Source organism: Centroberyx gerrardi, chromosome 5 (genome assembly GCF_048128805.1).
Source record: "Centroberyx gerrardi isolate f3 chromosome 5, fCenGer3.hap1.cur.20231027, whole genome shotgun sequence".
NCBI lineage: Eukaryota > Metazoa > Chordata > Actinopteri > Beryciformes > Berycidae > Centroberyx > Centroberyx gerrardi.
Window position 1 is genome coordinate 12,877,646 of NC_136001.1, and position 14,238 is coordinate 12,891,883.

The 14,238-nt window shown below is 41.8% G+C and overlaps 1 protein-coding gene across 2 annotated transcripts; it reads left to right on the forward strand.

Moving 5' to 3' along the window:
* Nucleotides 1-1,935: 1,935 nt before the first annotated feature.
* On the forward strand, nucleotides 1,936-13,551 carry nfatc2b (nuclear factor of activated T cells 2b). Of its 2 annotated transcripts, none has more exons than XM_078283767.1 (10): nucleotides 1,936-2,229; nucleotides 2,684-3,674; nucleotides 4,072-4,243; nucleotides 4,947-5,149; nucleotides 6,379-6,551; nucleotides 7,290-7,430; nucleotides 8,296-8,351; nucleotides 8,775-8,904; nucleotides 10,087-10,662; nucleotides 13,029-13,551. In XM_078283767.1, the coding sequence occupies exons 1-10, from the start codon at nucleotides 2,103-2,105 to the stop codon at nucleotides 13,079-13,081; spliced, it is 2,622 nt and encodes an 873-aa protein (XP_078139893.1). In that variant the 5' UTR covers nucleotides 1,936-2,102; the 3' UTR covers nucleotides 13,082-13,551. The 2 variants fall into 2 exon arrangements, with proteins under 2 accessions (XP_078139893.1, XP_078139894.1); XM_078283768.1 differs by having other exon boundaries at nucleotides 4,075-4,243.
* The last annotated feature ends 687 nt before the right edge of the window (nucleotides 13,552-14,238 follow it).

A 14,238-nucleotide genomic window follows, 5' to 3' on the forward strand; every position in this document is an offset into this window, starting at 1 on the left:
GGTACGGCAACCTGAGAAGCTCAATATGCACCATGCAACAAACTAACGTAACAACATGATCAGGAGACTGAAATGTGTAAAAGACTGATGCTCTATTCAACGCACATTAATGACAGAACACTGAGTTTCATTCACAATAGTGAGCCCATACTATGCTGGGAAAAATCGACTTTAAAAATGCACTATGCAGCGTTATAGAAGCTCCTTGACCCACCAAAATATCAAGGGGCTCTACTTAGATACTTAGCTAATGGAAATATAAGCTATGATCAAAACAGAACCTAATCCCCACAGTTATGTTATGAATTCTGTAGCTTACTCACGCGAGAGTTGTATACTCTATTTCTACACTGTGTGGAAATTGCAAATAAGGAGAAATATACACGTTTTGCTGAAATGCGTGAACTATTCCGAGCCAAAACCCATGAGCCCCAGATAGCCTAAATAATGAATCTCTGTCACATTAAACATTTTGGGTTAATCCTTTTCTAATCTGTCATCCATAGTCCGAAACCAATAAGGGTCAGTGTACTTATGTGTGTAAATATACTGTAGTAATCCTACAATCTCAAAATCATGTTACACAATATTGTTTTCACTGTTTGCACATATTGAGGATAATTGGGTTGCTGACGTTAAGGAAAGCTAATCCATAGTTATTACATGCTATGTGTGGTGCGTGTCTATACAGGTCTATACTGGAAATGAAAAGTAGAATGAAAAGAAAAGAAAAAACCGAGGTACCGAATCAGGTGGTGTGTTGGGAGTTATGAAAACAGAAAAACACTGAATATCAGCACTCAAATATCTTCTTTCTATGCCCTTACACATTTTGATTTGTATTGAACTTGAATAAATGAGAGGAACGTGTTTGTCCCATCCCCAAACAGCTCCACGGAGAATGAATTGGTATAAAAAAAAAAAACTGGAAAGGTGACAGGAGCCAGCAGATTATTTTACGGGAATAATGGAAACATTTTTGGATTCAGAACTGATAGTAATACTAAAATAGAAAGTTCTTTAGCCTTAAGCAGAGTCACTAATGTTCACCAATACTGGTTAGAGGCAGTGGGAATATGATATCTGATTTCTAAAATTGAGTGGCATGCTCTTCTGATAAACCGACTGAAATACAGAACACCACACTAATTGGAAATATTCATTGGGGATTGGAAATGTCAATCGATTGATCCTCAAAATTTCTGCTTTATGTTATAAATAGGTTATACAATATAAAGGTTGTGTAAATATGGTCCTTACATAAGAATTTGTCTTGCCTTTAATTAAATCATCAGGAACCAAAGTGTGGAAATAGAGGTTGGACAATACTGCCACTTAGTGGCCAAAACGAGCTTACTCAGAAACTTCGATTTTCCTGATTGTTTTGTAACTTGCATCTTAAAAAGACACCGTAAGATGGTTAGGTAAGTAAGTCAGCAGGCGAGTGCAAACGAGGCTTTTCAACAGAACACGATTTAAGAAATAATCTATAGCTTGCTACACATTTGGTATCCGTTATCATGATATACTAATGAAAAATCTTCGTAATATTCCTTTAATATTCCTAAAGCAGCGTGTCTGTGGTACTCAACAGTAAATTTATAGTGACTTTATCGCACTTTATGCAGTTTTTATCTTCTTTGGTATCATTATAATATTCCTAAAGGGATTATAGTCTAGGTGTGGTGTGATATTTGTGCAGCATCCTTCTAAATTTGTATTATAGGATTACCATAGTTCTTGACTGCTGAGCGCACACGCAGACGGATAATATATTGTAATACTGGAGCTTGAGTTGCTGCTGTCACCAGATTGACAGGCAGGTCAGAAACTGACAGGCAGACATCCGCACCTCCTGCGTGCTTGTCATCATCAGCAGAGACAGGAAGCGCCTGTCGCCACTTTTCTTTTCATGTCGCGCTCTTACACGAGCTAGGATGTTTTATTTGAGCAGCTGCCAATGCTCTACACGCATCTTAGACAAAGTGATATACTGTCAGTTTCTTGGCCAATGACTGCAGTTTAATTCTCAACTTTGAAACCAATTAAAAAACTAAACTAAACTAAAGGTATAGGCCTGTGTTATATTCAGAGGAGAAAAGATGACTTCTGGAAGTTTGGGGCTTACGGAGGGCCTTGGTCAAGACATCAGTCAGGAGGAACTGGACTTTTCCGACTTGTTTTTATATAATCCAGCTGGAGAAGATTTTCCTGCCCACTGTGATAAAGGTGTGTATGCAATAAGTCTCCTAGCTGTACTTACACAGGCTTAACATAACGTCAGCCTTTTTGGGGAATTTCCCAAGTAACTTTATTACACCTAGTATTTTGTCATCAATGTGTAAAATCGATGGCTTTGTGTTAAGATTTATTTATAGCCATAATAGGGCAGCTTTGAGATAGCCATCAGTGAGCGTGTACTTAGCTGTCAGGTACTGATGTTATGCAGTAATCCTCTCCTTTCAGTGTCATTAAGTGGGGGGAAAATCAAATAGGCACGCTTTCTATTTTAGGAACTCTATATATAGTCACACAGTAAACTGTTTTGTGCTGATTTTAGAAAGTTTAGTGGTTTCTTAGACACATAGACACAATGATTTGTTTGGGTGTTACTATTTTTTGCCCAGTGTGCACAAATTTGTTTTGTTTTCTAGACGAATTAATTCTGTCATTGGTTCATCAGATGACCCAGGGGCTCTCCTTCAGAATGACAGCCAGCCTCCTTTGCTGGTGGTCAACCACCCCGGCGCTTACATCTCCAGCTCCAACCCTTCAGCCTCCTGCCAGCCCCCCACCTGTCATATCCCCGTCACAGATAACCTGTCTGGGGTTGGAGCCGGGTTTGACTCCCTGGGACTGATCTCGAGACCGGGGACCATCCCTGCTCCCAGCCCCAGGATTGAGATCACTCCGTCGGGCGACTCTCTGAGCTCCCAGCCCCTGGACCCGAGTCCCGTCTCCAAAGCCCTGGGAGCCTACAGGGAGCCGCTATGTGTGAGTCCCGCCAGCAGCAACTCCTCCACAGGCTGGCCAGCGGAGGCGTACTCTCCCCTGGCTTCGCCCTGCGTCTCACCCAGTGGAGGAGGGTGTGGCATGATATCATCAGCCTTGGACCTCTGCCCGGGCCTCCAGAGCATCAACACCTCTTCTGCCCACTCCTCTCCAGGCGCGTCCCCTCGCACCAGCATCACAGACGAAACCTATCTCGTGCCGCAGCACCAGCGGACCTGCTCACCGCTCCCCCACCAGCGCTCCCGCTCGGCCTCCCCCCAGGGAAAGCGCACCTATGACCATCACTGCACCCCCGGCTTGGGGGGCACCCCTGTCAAGCAGCGCTCACGGAGCCCCAGCCCCATCCCCTCGCCCCATGACCATCAGGGATCCTACTACCTTCACCACTACCAGGCCCAAGCTGAGCCCCAACCCCAGGCTCAGGCCTCCTCCTCCGGCCTGGAGGAGATGCTGAGCAGCCTCAGCTCCAGTCTGCCGAGGGCAATGCCTTCTAAGGTGGTGCGAAGTGTGTATGGGCAGGACTGTGTGTATGGAGACGGGCACGGCTGGGGCGCCGAGCAGGATAGGACAGGCAGGGCTGGAGCCGAGGTTAAGCCTGAGACCTTCTATATGCTGCCAGCTGTATGGCCTCCTCCCCATCCAGCCCACCACGGAGTATTCAGGTTTGTTGTTAGTCCTTTCTCATTATCGATAGAGAATTCGTCCCTTTCTAACAAGCACAAAAACAAGTACAGATGAGGAGTTTTGTTCAAGATTCAAGATTCAAGAACTTTATTGCCAGGCAACCAGAAGTTGCTAGAAATTTGCCTTGGTACTGCTCATCATTTCAATCCAAGTATACACATATACACATACCATCTCAAATAATTCTAAAATAATAAAAACAATTTTAGAACCAAACAAGAATAGTACCACATCGCCCCCACCTACACCAAAACACTTTTAGAGATTAGACCCTCTATATTTTAGAGATATTGACTATTTGGAATGGGCATTTCTCCTTCTTTCTTCTTCTTGTACCCTATTCTGCCTTTTTCCCTCGCCCTCTCTCCCTTTTAGCAGTCTCCCTGTGGCCCCCCTGCCCTCTCTAGAGTGGCCCTTGCCCAGTCAGTCTGGTCAGTATGAGCTACTGATCCAAGAACAGCCAAGATCTCACCACAGAGCCCACTATGAGACCGAGGGAAGCCGGGGAGCTGTCAAGACTCCCAAAGGAGGGCATCCTGAGGTTCAGGTAGTGCACCTATTTTGTGTGTGTGTGTGTGTGTGTGTCAAGAGGGAATGAAAGAGAGAGAGAGAAATGGGGAAGACAGTAGGAGAAAGTAAGAAAGAGAGTGAAAGAGTGAGTTTATTCTCACTTCTCATTACTGTCACTACCAGTTTCCTGAGATGGAGAGAGAGAGAGAGAGAGAGAGAGAGATAGAGAGGAAGTGGAGGTAGTAGGATACAGATCGTAAATGTGGGATGGTATTTCCTGGATATTGGGTCACGCTGTGTTTCTGTGAAGCCCACAGATATGCAAATGAATAAAGCAGCCTCGTGTCAGTATCACCTCACCACTCCCATTGCCATTCACAAGGACAAATGATTATGTTTCAGTCTGCTCGCTAAATACACTAATAATTATAAATCAGTCATATCAACATAATATACATATATTGGTGCATGTGCTTCCTTTGTCGATTGTTCAGGTCACAGTATAGTTAACAGGCTGTTCATGATACTATTGCTGTTCCTGGTGCTATTGCATAAGTGGAGTATGCAAAACAGTGTGCTTGCCTCGCCCAGTAGTGACCTATGAAATCATTCCTACAGGGAAAATCAAATAACACAGGAAACAGATTTATCGTGCTTCGTAAATTAGCTCTTTATAGCCATGGAAATTAGATGATATTTATTTAGTAATTAATTTCATCAATCACTGTTCCCTCCCCCAGCTTCGTGGGTACCAAGGCGCAGCCCCACTGAGTCTGCAGGTCTTCATAGGGACGGCTGACGAGAGGCTCCTGAAACCGCACGCCTTCTACCAGGTCCACCGCATCACTGGTAAGACCGTCACCACGCCCAGCATGGAGAGGATGGTCAGCGGGACTAAAGTGCTGGAGATCCCCCTGGAGCCAAAGAACCACATGAGAGTAGTGTAAGTGGAACAGAGAGACTGTGCAGCCGGGATGCATGCACACCCTCATTCTTAAAAACGTCACACATAACCACACGCACATGCCCTTATCTCCCATGACCGCATAAACAATGCAAAGCATACAAGCAAATCATTAGTGAAAGTGGTAATCTGATTTTGTTTTTCATTTTGGTGACGTCTTTGGTGCCAAGTGGTTACTGCTGTGTTTTTGCACTGCATCTCCCAGAGATAAAGTAACTTGGCAATCAAACAGTGTGGCCAGTACTGTGGCAATTTTCTGTTGATGAAGTTTGAGTTTCTGTAGGTGCCGCTCTTTTCGTTGTCTGTTCAGCCATGGTCGCTATAGCTGCTCATGCTAACTACCCAGATTTCTTCTATTTTTTCAAACAAACTGCTGTTGTTGCTGCCGGAAACGAAAAACACGTCATTTCCTGTGCACTGGAGAATTTTGGCGGGAAAGACCTACCAGACACTGGGTGTTCAGAGCAGCAAATGTAAAAGCTTTCAATAATTGGCTACAGGTTGAATAACTATTGTGTTATATGGATCAGCAACAGACAGTAGGACAAAACTGGGTGTAACAACTTATTTTTACCAATCGCAGGTGTGCCTTCCCTCCTCTGATTCATCTGCTACATGGAGTAACCTCGTTTTGACTGGGATTGTGACCGGGGGAGATGATCACGCAGCAGTTTTTTAGAACATTTCAGAACACGTTCAGAACAAAATATGAACAGGGTGACAGTGCCTCTAAAAGAGCACTTCGGCATTATTTCCCAGCCAGTGATAGAAAGAGTGCTCGAATGTCCTACTGATATTTTACTTAAGTAGAGGTAAAAATACCGGTGTAAAAATAGTAAGTAAAAGTAAAAATTACTGAGTTACTTTTTAGAAAAGAGAATGTTGTTAGATGTGATCTTTTCCATGCAGTCCTAAAAGGAAGAGAGGACAGAGTTCAAACTTCTTTAATTGGAAAAATTGGAAAATAAAGTGCAAAAACAAAGTAAAGAGAGATCACTCTTCTCTTCTTTGCTCACTGACTGTTCGCTGTGAATGGCTCCACATTTGGCCAATTTAGTACAATGTACTAAGTACAATGGTTCAGCAAAAATGTACTTGAAAGTAAAATTACTCGCTATAAAAAATACTGAAAAAAAGTAAAAGTACACAAAAAAGCTACTCAATTACAGTAACATGAGTAAATGTAACTAGTTTCTGCCATCTCACAGGATTGACTGCGCAGGGATCCTGAAGCTGAGGAACGCTGACATCGAGCTGAGGAACGGCGAGACGGACATCGGAAGAAAAAACACTCGCGTGCGTTTAGTGTTCCGCGTCCACGTGCCACAACCTGGAGGCCAGTTTGTCTCCCTTCAAGTGGCTTCTAATCCCATCGAATGCTGTAAGTGTTGCTTCCTTCCTGATGAGTTTAATATTGCTTCCTACCACTGGGCCGGTACTTTCAGCATAATAGAGGTTGTTGCACTTTCATCACCTATATATTGATTTCCATTATTTGAATACTCCTCTACTCCATCTACCTCCAGTATGATTGCAGTGTTTTCATGTGGATGTTCTCCAGTCTATTGACCTGTCCAGTCATGTCCTCATTGCTGTTTGTAACCATGTCTAGTTTCTGATTGATATGAGTTTTGATAAATGTGGAAATAGCTTTCTATTTCAGGAAGCTGCCTTAATTATCTCTCCGTCTGATGAAAAACTGGGGCCTCTTAATAACTGAACATTGCAATAGTCAATATTGCAATTTCAATCTTTATTTTTCAACTAATTGCGCAGCCTTCCTCATGTCCAAATTGTCCTACCTCCAGTATGATTGCAGTGTTTTCATGTGGATGTTCTCCAGTCTATTGACCTGTCCAGTCACGTCCTCATTGCTGTTTGTAACCATGTCTAGTTTCTGATTGATATGAGTTTTGATAAATGTGGAAATAGCTTTCTATTTCAGGAAGCTACCTTAATTATCTCTCCGTCTGATGAAAAACTGGGGCCTCTTACTAACTGAACATTGCAGTAGTCAATATTGCAATTTCAGTCTTTATTTTTCAACTAATTGCGCAGCCTTCCTCCTGTCCAAATTGTTTTACTTCTATGTTGACTGTTGTTTTTCCTGTTTCCCCAGCCCAGCGCTCGGCCCAGGAGCTCCCCGCAGTCGAGAGGCAGGACCTGGACCGATGCTCGGTCCTCGGCGGTCAACAAATGGTCCTGACTGGACAGAATTTCACATCCGACTCCAAGGTGATGTTTTCGGAGAAGACGCAAGGTGAGGAAGGAGACGAGGAAACTTTTTTTTTTATCAGTAATTTTGTACAGTCATTGTGCCAGAACACACTAACTCTAACCCTAATCTCAACACATGTTGGTTATGTTATACTGTATGTATAGATTATCACTAAGATTCTTGACAGATCATGTTGTGTTGACCCGTGATTATTATGTGTGTATTTGTACTCCAACTGGGTTGTAAAACATTGCTATGATTTAAAAATAACTGTCAACACCCAGTTATGTCTGTGGCTTCCCATAATCCTGCCGTTGAGGTTATCCACCTACTGGTTTAGTATATTATGTGTGGGTTATTTGCATATTGCCAGGGCAACATCAACTTTTAGTGACGTACGACTCCCTTCAACCTCCACTTCTCACAAATTAGACAAACTGTTAGCGATGATGACTTTTTATTTATTTCGATATGGAAATTTCTCACCTCGCTGCTGCTTTCTCTGCCCACACACAAATGTTAGGTTACATGGTTGAATAGCAGGATGGGTACAGTTGACTGTATGTAAAGCCTCTTTCTTGCTTGTGTGGGGTTTTGTGCAACAGGATGTGGTTAGATTGACTGATAAAGACTCAGAGCCAGAGCAGAGGCTTTCTTTTTTCAAAGCGTGGGTAGTAAAAAACAGGTGAAAAGTGAGGCGGGAATGAAACACTAAACCAGACATGAAAGAGAAACCTGTTTTCCACTGGGTACAAATTCGTTCACAAACGAGTACTGTAAATCAAAGACAGGCTGATGTGAGCTGTTTTCTTACAAATTTCTCTGTTTTCACCCATTAAGACATGCTGTATATAACTCAACTGGTTTTACCATGACTGCCTGTACACTGTACTCCCTCTGCTTTCAGATGGGCAGCAAATCTGGGAGGTGCCAGCCACTGTAGACAGAGACAAATCCCAGCCTGTGAGTTAACTTCCTAATAATAACATGTAGTCCAAACCTGTGTGTACTGTAACACTGCCATTTTTTTTTTTTAGATATACTCAATCAGTAAATGTTAGATATCCTATGTATATTTAAGCATATGCTATTTATACGATTATGATGATGATATTTGTTAAAAATACAATGTTTGTGTCACACTGTTGGACCCCATTATGAATTCATATCCTCAAAACAGAAGAAACTCTCAAAATCTATGATCACAATTGCAAAAACGTATTATCTATGTCAACATGCTGATCCATCGTTTGAGTAGAATCTGTTCCTGATGCTGATATTGATCTGAAACACACCAGGCAGAGACTTGAGCCAGCTTACGCCCCTCTGTGCTATCATGTATTGGAGACGACAGCTTGTCTGTAGCCCGGTCTTTTCTGTGTGCAGAACATGCTGTTCACTGAGGTCCCTCCGTATCGAGACCCGACCATTTGCCACCCGGCCAAAGTCAACTTCTACGTGATCAATGGGAAGAAGCGCAGTCAGCCTCAGCACTTCATCTACACTCCTCTGATAGGTACGCATTCACTCTCTGACTGTAAGCCAGCTCATCTCCGTCGTGAGAGGAGGAGGAGGAGGGGATCTTAAAGGTTAGAGAGGCAGGCTAGTGACTGGAAGGTTAACTGTTCCGGTCTTTGGACCAGCAGAGGAAATGTGAGGGAATGATGCTCTCTATCCCTCTATCAACACAAACCTCCGTGCCTCACACTGAGGTACTGAACCCTTGAGCAAGACACTTAACCTGCATCTGGACCCCAGGAGGAATAGCTTTCCTCTTGATGCCAGCTAATGGAGATGTGAACACATTTAAAGTTAAACTTGTGGGAGAGTGTGCTTACTTACCCATCCTTGAATAAACAAAGGTTAAAAAAATACAGGAAATTGCAACACTTTTATCAGACCTATCAGACCACTTTTTATTAAACCTAACATCTGTGTAATTAAAAAGAAAAAATCCACCCAGAAACACTTTAACACTGTTAGAAACAGCTACTGGCGATGTACCTTATACTTCTGGGCCCATTTTGTTGTTTGGTGGTGTGTTTTTCTTATTCCTGTGGATAACTGGCCAAACGTAGACAACGTGACGTCATGTTGAGATATTTCCAGTGCAACTACAATGGAGTTTAATAGGAGAACAGTTTTCAGCTATTATAAACATCAACCGTAAACCAGGTTTTGGTGTCAGTTCCTCAGAATCAAAGAGCACGTTCTGCTTCCTTGACTCACCATTTTGCACCGACGTTCAACAATCATACAGGGAGAAATACATTATAGAAAAGGCAGAGATACTAATTTCTTCACGGCCTCTCTTTCCGCTGTCGCTCTCTCCACCTACACCCAAAAACCCGCAGCTGAAATGCTGGCATGTTCTCTGGGGATTTTGTCAAACGGCATTCTAGGAAATGAGGGAAATTACTAACTGAAGTGGAAGTGGACGAGGCAGGTTGAGAGAAAGTGGGTACGCCGAAAAAGTAAATTACAACACTTCATCAGAAAATAACTCCTGGAATTAACATCACAGATTGATGATATCTGAACGAGGTGTCCGAGGGTGGAATTTTCCTTTCATCACCCAATTCCTGTACCATCTTGGGCCTCATTGGTTTTACCTCTGCTGTTTTAATTCTCTGTATTTGATGATACATTCATCTCTTTCACCTACCAACGTCAGATTATCTCTGCTTTTCAATTCCAGCCATCAAAGCAGAACCACTGGACGACTACCAGTTGCGTTCGTACGGCTGCTTAGACTCTCAGTCCCTCGGCCTGTCCATGAAGTCATTCTACCAACACCTGGAGCGGGACGCCGACCCTCAAGCCTTAAATATTTCTCCAGTGCTGTACCACCTGGCCAACGTAGACCCCAGAGCCCAGTTACTGGACGACCAACCTGTCTACTACCAGTCCAGAGCCAGCAGCCTGATCAGCAGCCCCGCGCTCTACCACACCGCCAACCAGCATCACGGCAATTCGGGAGCCGCCCTCCATTCCTCCATGGTCTCCCACCTCTCCTCCACCTCCAGAGCCCCCGTGGCTGAACTGGGCTCTCAGGGCGATGACGCATTCGAGGCCTGTTTGGTGTCGAGGCATCAGGGCTACGTGCAGACGGCCGTGCAGATGGGAAGGTCGCCGCCGCTGCCTTCGAGATACATCCAGGCTCCAGCTCCAGGAAAGCCGGGGCGCAGGACAGACCCAGGCGGCCGAGGCGATCTGGTTCCTGAGAGGGTGGCGGTCAAACAGGAGAACCTTAACCACGCCTATCTGGAGGATGGTGAGTAGATACAACACATTTTTAATCAGAGAGTCAGTATGTTGTTTTGTATTTGATAGTTTAGTATAGGGTATCTGGTATTTGTCTGTTTATTGCTGTACACAAGGGTGTCAGCTATTCTTCCTGGGGTCCCACTAAAACACATACATCCAAAACAAATGCATAAAGTTCAAAACCAGGATGCAATAAAAATCTAAAATCAGGACCACTTTCTCATGGGCCACAGCATGAAAGACAAGCAGAAATATTAAGAAGATAAGTCACATTTGTACAGTAAACAATGATTCTTACATATCTAAGCTCATAGCTAAGGACAAGCTCAAAAAAACAGAAGTGTGAATGAAATACATCTGCATAGATAGAGTAGTACAAAAAAAGTAGAACTAAAATTAAGCATTTGACCTTAACTCATACTCAAATGGTATTACTATATACCACGGTAAAAAACAGTAACGGTTATGACACTGTGACCGCCGCGATAACCACGGCTCTCGCCTGTCATCATCATCAAAAGGGGGAACCCTCTAATAAATTGTTATATTTATGTTGCTGACTGTAGTGGTAGCACTTTATTTGACACTCATTTGACTTTTTTTAAGGTGCTGTTATTTGGATTTTTATTTGCGTTCCTTACAGATTCTATAAGCTAAACCAGCATTTTATAATTTGTTTTTTTAAAGAAAAAAATGTCTTGTGCTTGATATGCTAAATTTGTTTTTAAGTAATTGAAACATATTACAGTACTGCTTTTAAAGTTTTAATCTTTTTAATAATTATCAAGATAATATCATATATCAAGATAATTTTGGTCAAGATAATCATTCTATTGAATGCCCTAGTTCATATTTTTTGTGTGTATGCAGCTGTATTCAGAGACTAATTGGCAACTCCTCTCAGCATGTTTGTCTCAGGGTCTCTAATGCATCTGTTTCTTTCCCTGGTTCAGCTTTGTGGGTCAGTGTTTTAAATAGTCCAGCAGGATATTGAGCTGCTCAGCTGAGACCCCGCACTAAGCTTAACGAGGTCGTACAGAGGATACTATATTGATTGTTCCAACCAAAAAAGGGGAAATACATTCTTTTAACGTTCACACCTTCTACAAATGCAGCTTTGAATTGAGTTGCTCAAGACTGGGGGATGGGGATTTGTGGTGTTTGTGGTCCAGTCTGCAAATGCAAACACCACACCGCAAGTTTGCAAATCCTAGCAGATGGTTTTCTGTGTGTCCTCTAATATCCACTTTCCTGTCTCTTTCACTCTCAGTCTCTTTCACACAAAAAAAAAAGATTTGCAAAAGCTTGAAATAAATGTATACAACTGAGTTTTGATATCATCAAATATGAGGATAAAGAAAGATATGGATAAGATGAGGAAAGAGAATGAACATGCATCAGCGTGAACTGAGAGAAGGAGTGATGCAGCCTGACCCTGTTTGCTGTGGGAGAGAGTTTCAGTTTACACCTCCGTGATAGAAACAGGAAGTATATAAGCAAATACATGCAGAAAACCTGTGGCAAAGAAAGAAAGAAAGCAGCGATGTCCTGCGCTGTGGTCCCTGCTACAGGCGGGAGGATTACTACAAAAGTTTTGGTAACAGGTTCCATACTTCCATTTAGCATCAGAAGCAAATGAACCAAAATACACTATTGTCCTGTTCATGTTCTTATTGTTTATCTATTTGTTGTGACGTATTTTTATTGTTTCTGTCTGTAAATAAATGCACAACTGCTGTCTTGGCCACGCCTCCCCTATAAAAGAGATCCTTGATCTCAGTGGAACGAAGTGTTAGGTAAAAGAGAGACATCTTGTGGGGATTTGATGTTATTGCATCATCTCATGCATGTCCATGCACTATGCAGAGTGTGCAAGAAGACGAGTTATTGGATTGACGTTGATTTCTGTTTGATTAAATAAATGTTAAATTGATCAGAGCCACATTCAGAAACTTTTATTCGCCAAGTACAATGTACAAGGGATTTCTCCTGGTGCAGGTGTCAACATAAAGACTAATAAGAATAAGAAAAATGTAAAAAATGTAAAATGTAGAAAGTATATACAACACAAATAAAAGTAAAAGATATATGTGATGAGTTATGTACAGATATGTGCAGTGTTAGGTACATTTTCATTATATGATCAGTGATAAAACAGTTAAAGTGCAAGTGTGCAACTGGACAGAGAGGGGATGGATATTAAATTAGAATGAACTTAGAATTAGAATGTAAGATCGATTGCTTGAAAATGCCGCGAGAAATAACCATCTCATCTCTATTTATTATTGTGTTACAGTAGTGCCTATATAATTGCATGTGTGCAAAGAGTTTAATGAACAATAAACACTCTTCCCTCTTATTGATGTTTTCCAGTGAATGACATCATACGGAGAGATCTGAAAGGCCACAGCGGAGAGAGATCCTAGACACCGGAGCGGCCCTGTCGTCTATCAGATCCACAGTTTTAACTAGAAACCTGACCAGTGAGCGTCACCTGTGGACCCCGAGGGCTGCAAATATACAGTGCTGATCGTCTTGGTAGAGGTGGATAGCAAGCTTGTAATAAGTGCTGTAAATCAAACAGGTATCAGAGATTTAGGGAAAACATAAAAACAGATGCACAGTTAGGCCTATGTTGATTTTATTTCAAGATTGCATCACGTCTCAGTGGAGCATGTGATACAGCAGGCAGTTTTAGTGACAGCAACAAAGTTTATCACAGGATCAAAATCCCAGTGTATCAGTCTTAACAAAGATACAGTAGTAGAGCATATGCAGTGCCTTATATATCTATTGTGCCTACATTTCAACCTGTATTTCATTTTTTCTGTTTATATATGTGTATGACTGCTATCTATAAGCATGTAAGAAAATGTTTTATATTAAAGAAATTACCTTCATATAAATGAGTGTCTTTGTGTTGAGGGTAAAGCCTACAAAACTCAGTTAGCCTGCTTTTTTATTTGCGGAATAAAGAGTTCATCCATATTTTTCAGGCTGAAATGCATTTTCATGCCATAAATTCGTATTATACATTATAGTAAACAGTATCAAGTTGATGTAAGACACTATGAGGATAGGACCTTTTAATGTATAGCCTAATTATGTATGCTATGAATCGTACATATATATATATATATATATACATGTTGAAGAATTTCATTCCAAAATGCTATATACCCATTTTGGGGGGGGGGATGCTACCTGAAATTCTCTACGAACCAGTAATCTCTTAAAATAACCTTACATTTACATGAATTCACCCCTTAATTCATGCAAAATCCCCTTAAAATGAATTAAGGGAGTTGTTAATGGAGGAGACTCCATCAAAACCACTTTAAACGCCCCTTAATTTTTGACTCTTTACTTTCTTATTTAATGTAAAATTCAGGGAGACGGGAACTTTCCATTAACTCACGAATAACTCTGTAAACCATGCATAAAAGGCATGAAAAATTACTATTGCCTCTGTGAATCAGTGAATTTTTAATGGGTAATTAATGTTTATGTAATGAGAAATTAAGGACATTTCAGGGATAATTTAACTATTTTATTAATAAGAAAATGTCTTAAAATGACTCCT

Excerpts from the sequence above, each read along its gene's own strand:
- nfatc2b (XM_078283767.1), top strand. The coding sequence starts at position 2,103 with ATGACTTCTGGAAGTTTGGGGCTTACGGAGGGCCTTGGTCAAGACATC. Across the intron at positions 3,675-4,071 it reads GCCCACCACGGAGTATTCAG|CAGTCTCCCTGTGGCCCCCC; the intron begins GTTTGTTGTTAG and ends TCTCCCTTTTAG. Across the intron at positions 6,552-7,289 it reads TTCTAATCCCATCGAATGCT|CCCAGCGCTCGGCCCAGGAG; the intron begins GTAAGTGTTGCT and ends CTGTTTCCCCAG.